General features: G+C 43.5%; 1 protein-coding gene across 4 annotated transcripts in view; it reads left to right on the forward strand.

The window, feature by feature from the left end:
• LOC126481251 (serine/threonine-protein kinase N) overlaps positions 1 to 14,123 on the forward strand; it is a 335,672-nt gene that overhangs the window by 80,965 nt on the left and 240,584 nt on the right. For all 4 annotated transcript variants that reach the window (XM_050104868.1, XM_050104869.1, XM_050104866.1 and 1 more), the window contains exon 2: positions 2,887 to 3,184. In XM_050104868.1, coding sequence (XP_049960825.1) covers positions 2,887 to 3,184 — 298 coding nt within the window. The remainder of the gene's footprint in view (positions 1 to 2,886; positions 3,185 to 14,123) is intronic.

Here is a 14,123-nt window from a genome sequence, read left to right on the forward strand (position 1 = left end):
GCACCGTCTATGTTCGACATCAATGTACAATAACCATTCACAGACGGCAGCCACCGTCTATGTTCGACATCAATGTACCATAACCATTCACAGACGGCAGGTGGAAACACTAGCAATGGAGGATATGTAAAGCGTGTAGGGAGGATGCGGCAAGCAGTGCAGTCGTTTTCGTAATGCGAGAACGGAGCGATTTATATGAGATCAAATGGTTCAAATGGCTCTGAGCACTATGGGACTTAACTACTGTGGTCATCAGTCCCCTAGAACTCAGAACTACTTAAACGTAACTAACCTAAGGACATCACACACATCCATGCCCGAGGCAGGATTCGAACCTGCGACCGTAGCAGTCGCGTATATGAGATCCAAAAGCGCTTTCGGGCCAAGGGTGGAAGCATTTCCGAAATGGCTAAGTCTGTAAACTGTTCGTGTGCCGCCATGGTGAAAGTATACCGTTCATGACAAAATGACGCAATCCAAAACTGGCGCCGAGACAGCTGTTCTGCGTCACGGGCAATAGATGAGAGGGGAGAACGACGCTTGCGGAGATTGTGCCTGGGCGAATAGAAGTGTAACTGTCGAGCAACGGACCGCTTATTATGAACCAAGGGGCTACCAACAGTGTCTCCTCAACGACTGTTCAACGAACGTTGCTGCATATTGGCCTTCGCAGCAGGCGCCTGGTCGATGCACCCAGCCCACTGCTGTTCATCGGCTACGAAGGCTAGAATTTGCACGCCAGTACGGCTAATAGGCGTCCACTGAGTGGTGACAGGTGGCCTTTTCGGATAAATCACATTTTATGCTCCATTGGAAAGATGGCCGTTGGCGTGTACGGCGTGAAACATCTGAAAGCAAAGAGGAGGGGAAATGTTTTCGTGGCATTCCCTGGGTGATCTCGTCATGCTGGAAGGCACAGTGGATCAACACAAATATGCATGTGTCCTTGGGGGATCATCTTCACCTCTACGTGCAGTTTGTTTTTCCTGGGCACGATGGCATCTGCCTGCAGCACAATGCAGCGTGCCGCGCAGCTCGCAGTGTACGTGCCTGGCTCGAAGAGCACCAGTTTACGTGCTCCCCTGGCCACCAAACTCCCCCGGATTTAAACTCAGTCGAAAGTTTGTGGTACCGCCTCGATCGGACTGCCCTCAACTGAGAAACCTAGCTTAGCCGGCCACGACACTGAAGTCGTTATGGCAGCAAATCCATGTCTGTACCTTCCAGAACATTACTGACTCCCATCGTGCACCTCTCGCAGCGGTCCCCGCTGCAAAAGATGGTTATTCAGCCGTTTCACATGTGGTCACATAAATTTGAGTGGCAGTGTGTAAGAAACTGGCTGTGTGAATGACATCCAGAGGCCATAAAAACGACTTTGTGATTTATTAAGTTGAAGATTTAATGAATTTATTATAATCTGGCAGTATCTTGTGAAATGTACGGACAAATGTCATGCAGCGCTACGAAACTACTGAATTCACGTTGACTGATACTATTAGTTTCTGGTAGTGATGAGAGACGATGCTGTTTTATGGGGTGAATTCAATGAAATTGCTTGTAAATATGAAATCAAGTTTGTTTTGTTACATCGCATGTTCTAGGGTTAGAAGTCAGCTAATAATTCACGTAGTTTAACAACGAAAGTGTTCATATGTATAGCAATGCTGCAAGTAGGGGCTCCAGTAAAACTGTTGTCAGGCGTGTGCTACGCTTAACACGACTGGTCGTAAGTTTGTGTTAGTAACTTATCTTAACTCTGCGTCACCGAAGTCAATATTGTCTGTCCCTGCACCATTGATAACGGAGATAGTATCTCAGTGACCATAAGCTGCGCAGCAGTTCATTTTAAAAATAATTGTTTTTGCTGTTGATGTGAGTCATGGTTACGAATAAGTTGCGTGTTGAAGTATGGCGTCAAAGATGCTAATGTGCATCACGCGTGGGTGTAGTACCGTGACGTGATGTATTTGAATATTTACAATGTGAACATGGATTGCTGGGTAAATTTATCGCTACAGTATTTGAGAAAATCCCCAAATAAAATTAATTTGACCTTTGGACAGAGGGGAGATCGGAACATCCAGTAACGAAATCTGTTTATCTGCGCTTTAAAAGCGAACTTCAAGCCCTGTCTTAATGTCAGAATTGGGTACATATGATTAATCATGTCAACATAGATCCGAAAATGCTTTGTGCGTTCCACATCTTCACTGGGAACTTTGCAAGAGTGATACAATGTGAGCATTAGTCGAATTAGTACTATAATATGTTGTTTCATGAACCTGCGTGCGTTGTTTTTCCGTTAAATGGTTAACAGTCTTGCTGAGCCGTCTGGAACAGAGAAACGAATATAAGTGTATATTTAAGAATAATGCATCTGAAGTTTTCTGTTTGCGTGAGAGCTCAGTAATTTCTTAATATATGATATACTAATTTCTTTATGACGAGCTGACATTCTGTACCGTAATGTGTGAAATGCTTTTTGTTACGGTGCTTGCCTTCACCTTTGAAGACTAGGTATCGTAACACATGGATTATAATAAATTTTCTTTACACACTTCATAATTTTGAAACCGGATATTGAAATGGAAATACATAGATTTTTAAGCGATGGAGTACCCCACTTCCATTTGTGAACGTCCTCAGATAGAATCCTGCAAGTCGATCATTACAGTTTATTTGATATGTGAATCTCAAGCTATACCTTCTAATTTACCATGTAATCTGAGACAAGCCTGGGTGGCAGGTCCAATGCAGGTTTCGTTAAATCGTTCTGTGAGCTGGTTCTTCAAAATATCCAGCTGATATCTCATGTATCTCTTGAAATGTAGGCAGTAATTCGTTATGTGATAGAGATGACCTTCTCCACTCTCTTGTCCACAGGGCGACTACATCCGGCACCCAGTGCTGTACGAACTGAGCCACAAGTATGGCCTACAGACGGATGAGAACGAGGCGGCTTTGCCGTGCCGATTGGAGGAACTCAAGGAACTCATACGGCGTGAGATTCGCAAGGAATTGAAGTTAAAGGCTGGCGCCGAGAAGCTGCGCGAGGTAGCCACGGACCGACGCTCACTGGCCGACGTCGCGCTGCTCGTCAAGAAGTCCAACAGCCGCCTGTCCGAACTGCACGCCGAGCTGCACGAGCTCGACTCGCAGATACTGCTCAACAACGGACAAGGTGAGGCCCGTAACTCTGCGTGTTCTCCATTGGCACTTCTATTGTAGGTATGCTGGATCATGTTAACGCCCCTTGACCATGCTAAGTTTTCTTTGATGAAAAGTTGTGTAACAGTAATTCAGAAAGTAACATGAAATTGGCAAGTAATAAGACGCGGAGAGTGTTCGTGATAGTGATACAAACTTTTCACGATCATATAGAGGGGCATATGTATCAATTTTAGGTCGGACGCTATAAGCGAAATACTCACCTATGGAATCAAACCGGAGAAAAAGAGAACATTTCATATTTACCGTTGGCCTGCGACTGGCGATAAAAAATGTCTGTTGGCTAGTTATTTTATTTATCTGCGCAACTTGTGGAAAGTGCTTTCACAGTACTTGCTCAAACGTGTGTCAGCTAGGTATGAACGCATGACATGTCGGTACAAACGTCTGCCGCAGTAGTTCGAAAAACTCCTGGGTCACAGGCAGTGAGCATTCTACGACGAACATTCTCCGAAAGGTGGTCAGGAAGAGGAGGTAATATTTCATGATCACCTCGTTCGCCTGCTCTAATCCCAGTTGATTTCTTCGGAAGGGGTCACGTGGAACGTCTTGTATACAAGGTACGCCTCGAGCCTGAAAGTGATCCTGTCGGTAGCAAACTGTTCATCGTCTTGATGAGTAAATTGGTCGAAATGTGATCTGTACATTATATAGACAAGTCGCTCTGGTCAAGGTAACTGCAATTACCTGAACATTTTTGGGAATACCCTCCTTATTACAATCTATAGAAATATATGCATTCTGAGGTTGGAATCGAGAGAGCCAGTATGTCTTGAACCATAGCACGCAGCTCCTGATGAAAACTGGCTTTGAGCTTTCTCAAAAATACCCTACGCCATAACGGAAACGTCAATCTTTCTGGACATTTGGAAATATCTTCGTTGATTTCTGCCTACTCTTAGACAACATTCAAGTAAGGACACGAACCAGTGACCACGTCAGTATTCTGAATTGGTTGTAGTATTGATGAAAAACCACAATGTAATGCGTTTTTCGTTACTCAGAACAGTGGAAAGGGCGAGTTGTCTTTTTGCTACGGAAGGATAATGTATTCGGAGGCATTTGAATCACGGTTTTCTGTCGCCACCCATGCGTGTAGCAAATTAACTTTATACTACCAAAAATGATATATATGGCAATGGGGAATACAGAAGTATACGTGATTTCTAAGGTCAGAGTTCAGTGTGGTGCGCCGCCTTCACTCGCTGCTATCAGGCACGGATTTAAAGAGAAACGCCGTTCACAGATGAGCCCTCAAATCATCAAAATTGTTTTCTACAGTAACGCGACTAACAAGTGCCGCCCAAAGATGTCCCAGACATGTTCGATAAGCTACATACCACATGAATGTGCAGATTAGTACAACATTGGTCTCATCGTTTTTCGAAAAACCCCTGCACAATCCTCTCATATTGGGGCATCCCTCATGTAGCAGTTGTTGTTGACATTAGCGTCAACCAATAGGCGCTAAGATCGCCTGAAGTTATTAGTGGCTCCTCTATCGACCCTGTTTGGCTTTTGTTTACTGCACCACTCGCAAAATAGTCTGCATGATAGCGGTCTCCACGGTAGCGTCTGCAGCGAGTGCGGTTGAGAGACTGAAGCAGTATTTGTCCGGAAACATTGCATTTTGTCACGCAACACACCGTTGACGATATACCCTTCGATGTCGTCGACGGTATGTTGAGTGTCCATTGCAGTCTGAGGTTAAATGTGGCTTTTCGAGAGTCGAAATAGACTCAGTGATATGAGTGCCCATCGCTCAGCAGATGGTGTCGAATCGCCAACACATTCAGGTCCACACCCGCTGCTGGGCTATAGCATCGACGATGGGTTCGTTATCGCTATGCTTACAAGATAGCGGTCGTCCAGCATTGTCATCACACTACGTTTTCCAGTACCCGCTAGTCGCTGTATGACCCTACACGCATGATTAGTGCCCTCAACGCGCTGAAATGTCATGGGTTTGGTATACCCATTTTCTGGAGACTAGTTATTGTGTCCCTTTAGACTCAATTGCTGATACGAGGTGTTATGTGAAAGCTCTTGAAAAACGTTTAAATTTATTACGTTGTTGTACCTACATCTTGTTCTGCACATTCACCTTCAGAGTTTTCCCGTTGTGAATGAATACACAGATTCCAAAGTTACTATTGAAATTCATTCTGTAAGTCTTTCTACATCTACATCGACATAGATACTCCGCAAACCTCCGTGCGGTGCATGGGCGAGGGTACCCTGTACCGTTACATTTCCTTTCCTGTTCCATTCGCAAATAGAGCGAGGGAAAAACGACCGCCTGTACGCCTCCGCATGAACCCAGATTTCTCGTATCTTGTCTTCGTGGTCCATTCGCGTGTTGTACGTTGGCGGCAGTAGAATCGTTCGGCAGTCGGCTTCAAATGCCGGGTATCGAAATTTTCTCAATAGTATTACCTGAAAAGATCGTCGCCTTCCCTCCAAGGCTTCCCATTTGAGTTCGCGAAACATCTCCGTAACACTTCGTGTTTTTCGAACGTATCGGTAACAAATCTAGCAGCCCGCTTCTGAATTGCTTCGATGTCTTCCTTCAATCCGACCTGGCACGCATCTCAAACACTCGAGCAGTATTCAAGGAAAGGTCGCTCCAGCGTCCCATATGCGGTATCCCGTACAGGTGAACCACTCTTTCCTAAAATTCTCCCAATAAGCCGAAGACGATCATTCGCCCCCCTCCCTGCCACTGTTCTCACATGCTCGTTGCATTTCATATTGCTTTGCAACGTTACGCCAAGATATACAAAGACTTGACTGTGTCAAGCTGGGCACTAGTAATACTATATCCAAACATTAAAGATTTGTTTGTTCCTATTCATCCGCATTAACATTAAATTTTCCACATTTAGAGCTATTTTCCATTCATTGCACCAACAAGAAATTTCGTCTGAGTCGTCTTGTATCATCCTTATTTTCCTACAGTCACTCAACATCGACACCTTACCGTACACCGCAGCATCAGCAAATAACCGCTGATTGCTGCACACCCTATCCGCCAAATCGTTTATGTATATGGAGAACAACAGCGGTCCTATCACACTCCCCTGGAGCACTCCTGGCGATACCCTTTCTTTGATGAGCACTTGCCGTCGAGGACAGCATACTGCGTTCTATTACTTAAGAAGTCTTCGAGCCACTCACAGCCTGCAATGGGCACTGTGTCAGATGCTTTCCGGAAATCTGGAAACATAGAATCTGCCTGTATTTTTTCATCTATAGTATATCATGTGAGAAAAGGGCAATCTGAGATTCGCATGAACGATGCTTTCTAAAACTATGCTGATTCGTGGACACAAATTTCTTAGTCTCAATGTATTCGAACTGAGAATATGTTTTATGGTCTTCAGTACACTGTGAGATTCCACTTGAATCTCCACCACTGTCAAATCCTCGCACTTTCAGCTTGATTTTCATGTTGAGCTAGAGGCAAAAGTTACACGGAGCTATGTCTGGTGAGTGCAGTGGGTTTGGAGCAACTGTTACTTGTAAAAAGAAGTTCCTGAATAATATTTTTTAGCATGAAATGAAATGATCATATGGCATTGTTGGCCGGGAGGCACCATGCGGGGGAGTTCGGCCGCCGTATTGCAAGTCCTTTTTAGTTGACTCCACTTCAGCGACTTGCGGGTCAATGATGTTAGCAAAAAGTTCCTGATTGAAATAGGCGCATGCGGTCGTGCCTTGGGGTGGAGTGTCCAGTCGTTCGTGCAACGCTTATGCGGAAGTTTTCTCCTCGTGTCCTCCTTCAAACGTCGTTGGACATTGCGATACAACTGTTTATAAGTACTCTAAATAATTTAAATAAGACCAACAAGGCCTTAATAATGTACTGTACCTGTAAAGCTTTCCTTTGCCCACCGAGCGAGGTGGTGCAGTGGCTAGCACACTGGACTCGCATTCAGGAGGACGACGGTTCAATCCCGCGTCCGGCCATCCTGATTAAGGTTTTCCTTGAGTTCCCTAAATTGCTCCAGGCAAATGCCGGGATAGTGCCTTTGAAAGGGCACTGCCGGCTTCCTTCCCCGTCCCTTCCATAATCCGATGAGACCGATGACCTCGCTGTTTGGTCTCCTCTCCCAAACAACCAAACTAACCGTTCCTTTGCCGCTGTGAAGGAAGATTCTGTCATGGCTTCGATTGCTACTGAGCTTGAGGCTCGCAGCCACGGCATTTGAAAGGGAGTTTGGATCGTCTTGACGTGGTCGTTAAAGTTCTCTACGCGATGTGCTTCTGATCATCTTTAATGGTACAATCTTGAATGGTACAATCTTCGCTGCAATGCTTCTCAAGTTCTTTTCCGTTGACGGAATATTTTCACGTGTCCCATACCATATCCCCAATGTGGTGTGGAGGTCTTGAATGGTGTACGTTCTTGAAGTATCAGATCCCTTACAGTCACAACGTGTTCTGCTGTGATGCCAGTTCACTACCGACCGGAACGGTCAACGTCAGTCGATGTTCGCACCTTTTTTAAGCTCTTACACCAATCGTAATTTGTCTCCTACCTAAATATTTGTCTTCAAATGTTTTATTTGAAATTTGGTCCCACCGGGTTCCTTAAGTTAAAAACAAAATTTTACACAGAAATGCTGCTTTTTCAGGTCAGCCATCGTAAAACTGCAAACTCACGGAAATACGACGTCGGCAATATGATCATTAACTTTCTAAACCACTAAGCTCACAGTCACTTGCCACGTGGATTCAAGAATGGTATATGGAGGGAAACTTAGCGGGTATTTCAATGTACTCGTTTCTATTTGCGTGCAGAATTCTGATTCGGAAACTTTCCAACGCCACATAGTATGTGTGCTCTTTGATGGCGACGAAGAATACTGGGTCTTACTTTTAAGCGTCCTCTTTGTATGACGAATCATCTTTAAAGGCTGACTTTGGCACAATGTCGAACTTAACGCCAGAGAGAACACTGCACTGTTTACATGTGTGTACGCCATGAATCTTCATAACCTCGTGTTGACGTACACTGTTACCGGTGCCTTTTGGGTTGCGATTAAATCTGGCCTTCTTTCTGAGGGTTGCACTTTTCACCATCCCAGCAATCACAACCACCATCCCCAACCCACCTCGCGTGATTAGACGGATGTTACTTCTCCTAAACGTGAACGTCTAACTAAGAGCAACACTCGAATACTTTGGAAGCGGTTATCAGTCGGACTGCCCGAACCATACTTCAACACTGCTTTGAAATGGACACATTAAGCTCCTAACCACTGTAGTTTTCTTATAATATCTTCGCGTTGGGTATTTTTTATAAGAGGAATAATCCAAACTCAAATCTACCACAACGACTTTGACAGAGGATATATACGGAAACAGGTATGGAAGCGCGAATTATACTTCGAACGGAGACTGACTCACTTACGCGCGGAATAGTTCATTCTTCATGTAAATTGCAAACCAAAAAAGCACTTCAGTATGCGTTATTAACTTTCACCACTCCATAAAAACAGGGTGACAATTATTGAACTATATGAAAGAAACATAAATTAGTTACAAACTACGGCGTGCACACACTTGATTCAACATGTAAATGTCACTACAGATATTCGGATTTAGGGTGACATGTTCGATATGCATGCCATCATTGGCGATGCTGTGGCGCAGACGAATAGCGAAATTCTGCCTGCCCCGCAGAATTGTCTGAACATCATTGCTGTTGATGACCTCCTGCATGGCTGTTTTCAGCTCAGCAATGGTGTAGGCGCTTTTGCTATACACCTTGTCTTTTAATATAGCGCCAGAAAAATGGAGTCACGTATGTTCAGATCCAGAGAATATGGCGACCGTTCGAGGCACATGTCAGTGGCCTTTGGGTACCCCAGAGCCAGAATGCGGGCTCCAAAGTGCTCCTCCAGGACATCAAACACTCTCCTGCTTCGATAGAATCGAGCTCCATTCCATGAACTACACATTGTCGAAATCGGAGTCACTTTGGATAACGGGGATGATATCTTCCAAAACCTTCACGTACGGTTCGTTAGTCACCGTGCCATCAAGGAATATTGTACCGATTATTCCGTGACCGTACATTGCACACCATACAGTCGCCTGTTGAGATGAAGAGCCTTCTCGATTGCAAAATGCAAATTCTCAATCCTCCAAATTTGCCAATTTTGCTTATTGACGAACCCATCCTGATGAAAGTCGGCTTTGTCGCTAAAACAAATCATACTTACCTCGAAGTCCTGTTCGTCAGTTCTGTGGACAATAGTGCTTACGAAACGCAACCGTTGTTCCATGGCCCTGGGGCTTAATGGCTGATGGGTTTGAATTTTGTATGGGAAGAGATGCACGTCCTCAATAACAATTTGTCGCAGTGCCTCCCGGTTGATTCCCACCTGTTGCGCAGATCGTCTGATCGATTTTCTGGGGCTGGTTTGAAACACAGCGCGTGCCTTCTCGATGTTTTCAGGAATTTTCACTCTTTTTGGACGATCGACATTGCCAACACTGTCATCACGAACACTACCCGGTCTCTCAAACTTGCTAATCAAATTCTTGATTGTTAGCGCACTTGGACCGTTTGCCTTCAGTTTGAATTCGGTCGCAAACTTCCATTGAGTCGCAGTTGGGCTGTTATTGCTCACGCAGATGTGGACTCTGACCACAGTCAATTGGTTATGAACTGTGGATTTAAAAACTGAAGAAACTGCAAAAATGTGGGAAATTGAGGAGATGGGACCTGGATAAACTGAAAGAACCAGAGGTTGTAGAGAGCTTCAGGGAGAGCATTAGGGAACGATTGACAAGAATGGGGGAAAGAAATACAGTAGAAGAAGAATGGGTAGCTTTGAGAGACGAAATAGTGAAGGTAGCAGAGGATCAAGTAGGTAAAAAGACGATGGCTAATAGAAATTCTTGGGTAACAGAAGAGATATTGAATTTAATTGATGAAAGGAGAAGATACAAAAATGCAGTAAATGAAGCAGACAAAAAAGAATACAAACATCTCAAAAATGAGATAGACAGGAAGTACAAAATAGCTAAGCAGGGATGGCTAGAGGACAAATGTAACGAGATAGAGGCATATATCACTAGAGGTAAGATAGATACTGCCTACAGAAAAATTAAAGAGACCTTTGGAGAAAAGAGAACGACTTGCACGAATATCAAGAGCTCAGATGGAAATCCAGTAATAGGCAGAGAAGGGAAAGCAGAAAGGTGGAAGGAGTATATAAAGGTCTATACAAGGGCGATGTTCTTGAGGACAATATTGTAGAAATGGAAGAGAATTTAAATGAAATAGGAGATACGATACTGCGTGAAGAGTTTGACAACACTGAAAGACCTAAGTAGAAACAAGGCCCCGGGAATAGACATCATCCCATTATAACTAATGACAGTCTTGAGAGAGCCAGGCCTAACAAAACTCTACCATCTAGTGAGCAAGATGTATGAGACAGGCGGAATACCGTCAGACTTCAAGAAGAATATGGTAATTCCAATCCCAAAGAAAGCAGATGCTGAAAGATGTGAAAATTACCGAACTATCAGTTTAATAAGCCTCGGCTGCAAAATACTAACAAGAATTCTTTACAGACGAATGGAAAAACTGGTAGAAGCCGACCTCGGGGAAGATCAGTTTGGATTCCGTAGAAATGTTGGAACGCGTGAGGCAATACTGACCCTACGACTTATCTTAGAAAATAGATTAAGGAAAGGCAAACCCACGTTTCTAGCATTTGTAGACTTAGATAAAGCTTTTGACAATGTTGACGGGCATACTCTCTTTCGAATTCTGAAGGTGGCAAGGGTAAAATACAGGGAGCAAAAGGCTATTTACAATTTGTACAGAAACCAGATGGCAGTTATAAGAGTGGAGGGGCATGAAAGGGAAGCAGTGGTTGGGAAGGGAGTGAGACAGGGTTGTAGCCTCTCCCCTATGTTATTCAATCTGTGTATTGAGCAAGCAGTAAAGGAAATGAAAGAAAAATTTGGAGTAGGAATTAAAATCCATGGAGAAGAAATAAAAACTTTGAGGTTCGCCAGTGACATTGTAATTCTGTCGGAGACAGCAAAGGACTTGGAAGAGCAGTTGAACGGAATGGACAGTGTCTTGAAAGGAGGATATGAGATGAACATCAACAAAAGCAAAACAAGGATAATGGAATGTAGTCAAATTAAATCGGGTGATGCTGCGGGAATTAGATTAGGAAATGAGAGGCCTAAAGTAGTAAATGAGTTTTTCTATTTAGGAAGCAAAATAACTGGTGATGGTCGAAGTAGAGAGGATATAAAATGTAGACTGGCAATGGCAAGGAAAGCGTTTCTGAAGAAGAGAAGTTTGTTAACATCGAGTATAGATTTAAATGTCAGGAAGTCGTTTCTGAAAGTACTTGTAGGGAGTGTAGCCATGTATGGAAGTGAAACGTGGACGATAAATAGCTTAGACAAGAAGAGAATAGAAGCTTTCGAAATGTGGTGCTACAGAAGAATGCTGAAGATTAGATGGTTAGATCACATAACTAATGAGGAGGTATTGAATAGAGTTGGAGAGAAGAGAAATTTGTGGCACAACTTGACTAGAAGAAGGGATCGTTTGGTAAGGCATATTCTGAGACATCAAGGGATCACCAAGACAGCGTGGAGGGTAATAATCGTAGAGGGAGGCCAAGAGATGAATACACTAAACAGATTCAGAAGGATGTAGGTTGCAGTAGGTACTGGGAGATGAAGAAGCTTGCACAGGATAGAGTGGCATGGAGAGCTGCATCAAACCAGTCTCAGGACTGAAGTAGGCCTTCACAAGCGCTATACTCTCAGGCACCCTGTACCGCTACGTTTTCAGGTGCGAATGGCCGATAATAAGGCACGTGCGCATGCGTATACTAATTTCCTTCATGCTGTGCGATCAACCGTGCGGTTTGAACGTCCTAAAGGAAACCCTTCAGAAGTTAACGCCGATTTGACTTCATGTAGTACAATAATTGTCACCCTGTAGATATCATCTCAGCGACTCAGCCAGCGACTACGACAGAAGCCCATGAAATGTCGGGTCATTTTTCTGAACTGCTACAGTGTACTGAATTAGAAGACTTGATCTATTGTGAGCGTTATTGAGCCGTATTTCTCCTAAATCAGCTATAAACTGAATGTTCGTGTATTTCGAATTACGCAGGCTCGTGATACACGATATCAGTAGTGAATGATTCTTATTCTGTGTATATTAAGTAAATGACGTTTTCTTAGAGGTCCACTAGATTCATAACTCATACAAAAGCCAAACAGATGGGACTGCACTGCCGACCGGATAGGGAGGATGCCGTGGGCGACTGGGACGGGAATTTGGCCGCGGTCGTAGTTATTTTTACTGCAGCCGTGTAACGCGGACGCTACGCAAATAACATCCTGGCTGGCCGTTTGATACAGGAAGCGGCAGATGGCTGCGAAACTTATATGTAGCATATTACTAGTGCTGACTGTAGTTTGGGTTGCGCTTGCTCATTAAATGGATAACACAGTGAAGGCAGCTAGGCAGAGGAGCTCTGTAGTTAGCATATTCATTTGCAGGTTTTGAAATGAGATAGGACGAAAAGAATGTCCTGTACTAGAATACAAGTATCAGTCAGAGTTACATTTTGTTCGCTTCACTTCGGTTTAGTATTTCTTTCTTTCTGGAATTATTGAATTATGCTTTTAAAAAGGATATAAACAAGCAATTTTAGTGTGCGGAGGAAGGTGGGGTGAAGTACCCAGGACGGGAAATATGGCCATCGCATATTTTTTGGTCTGCTGCGGAGAAGTAGTTAAACCAGTTCTAATATTCACCATCATTGTTGTCAGCGTGTTTGACGGAGGATGGTTGTTCCGTTTTTTTGTAGTAAAATTTTTTTCTGTTTGGCCGTCACCTGACGTAAGGTTACCTCCCTTACATGTAGAGTAATAATGTGTTTTTATTATTATTATTACAGTATCAGTGTTAAAAGAACATATTTTGGCTTCCAGTGTAGTTATTGTTTCTTTGAGTTTGATGGCTTTATCTGTGAACCATCAGAAAAAGTGACCACACTATTCGCCGGGATAAGTGACCAAGGTGTTCCAACGATAGAGTTACTTCCACATAGAGCGAGCTGACAAAAGTCATGGGATACCTCCTGATATCGTGTCGGACTCCTTTTGCCCAGCATAGTGCAGCAAGTCGACGTGACGTGGAGACAGCAAGTCGTTGGGAGTCCCCTGCAGAAATATTGAGCCATGCTGCCTCTGTAGTCGTCCGTAATTACGAAAGTGTTGCCGGTACAGGATGTTGTGCACGAACTAACCTCTCTATTATCTGTACATATATAATAAAATTTTAATTGCCCAATGTCTGTATGTAGGAGATATTTAAAAAACTTAATATGGGGGTCTTTAAAACAGCAATTAAAGCCAAAACAATCATTTTTAAAATTCTTGTCTGTCTTTCTGTCCGTCCGGCCGTCTTTCCGTATGTTTGTACGGGCATCACTCATAAACTATTGTACGAAATTTGATGCGATTCCCACAGTTAGTTTGTTGGAATTCTGACTTAAAATCTGGTACGTGTTTCATTTTGATACGCCGCCTAGAAGCTGAGATATCTGTGTACACAATGTGGTTTCTTTAACTGGATCAGTAAGGGGAAATATGAATCCATTAGGTGCTTTTATGTGAAAACGATTTTTCCGTGATAAAGTTTTTCGTCGAGCATGAGTTGTCCATGAAAATAAATAAAATGGGCAAATTTTTTGTATGTGGGTCAGCTCAGTTTCGTGTAAGGATCATTTCATTACAATGGCAGGAAAGAAACCTGAACAGCAGAAATTCTATACAATAAAACTAAGTAAATCAGGATAGAAAAGATAGAATGCAAAAAAGTA

This window comes from Schistocerca serialis, chromosome 5 (genome assembly GCF_023864345.2).
Source record: "Schistocerca serialis cubense isolate TAMUIC-IGC-003099 chromosome 5, iqSchSeri2.2, whole genome shotgun sequence".
Classification (NCBI taxonomy): domain Eukaryota; kingdom Metazoa; phylum Arthropoda; class Insecta; order Orthoptera; family Acrididae; genus Schistocerca; species Schistocerca serialis.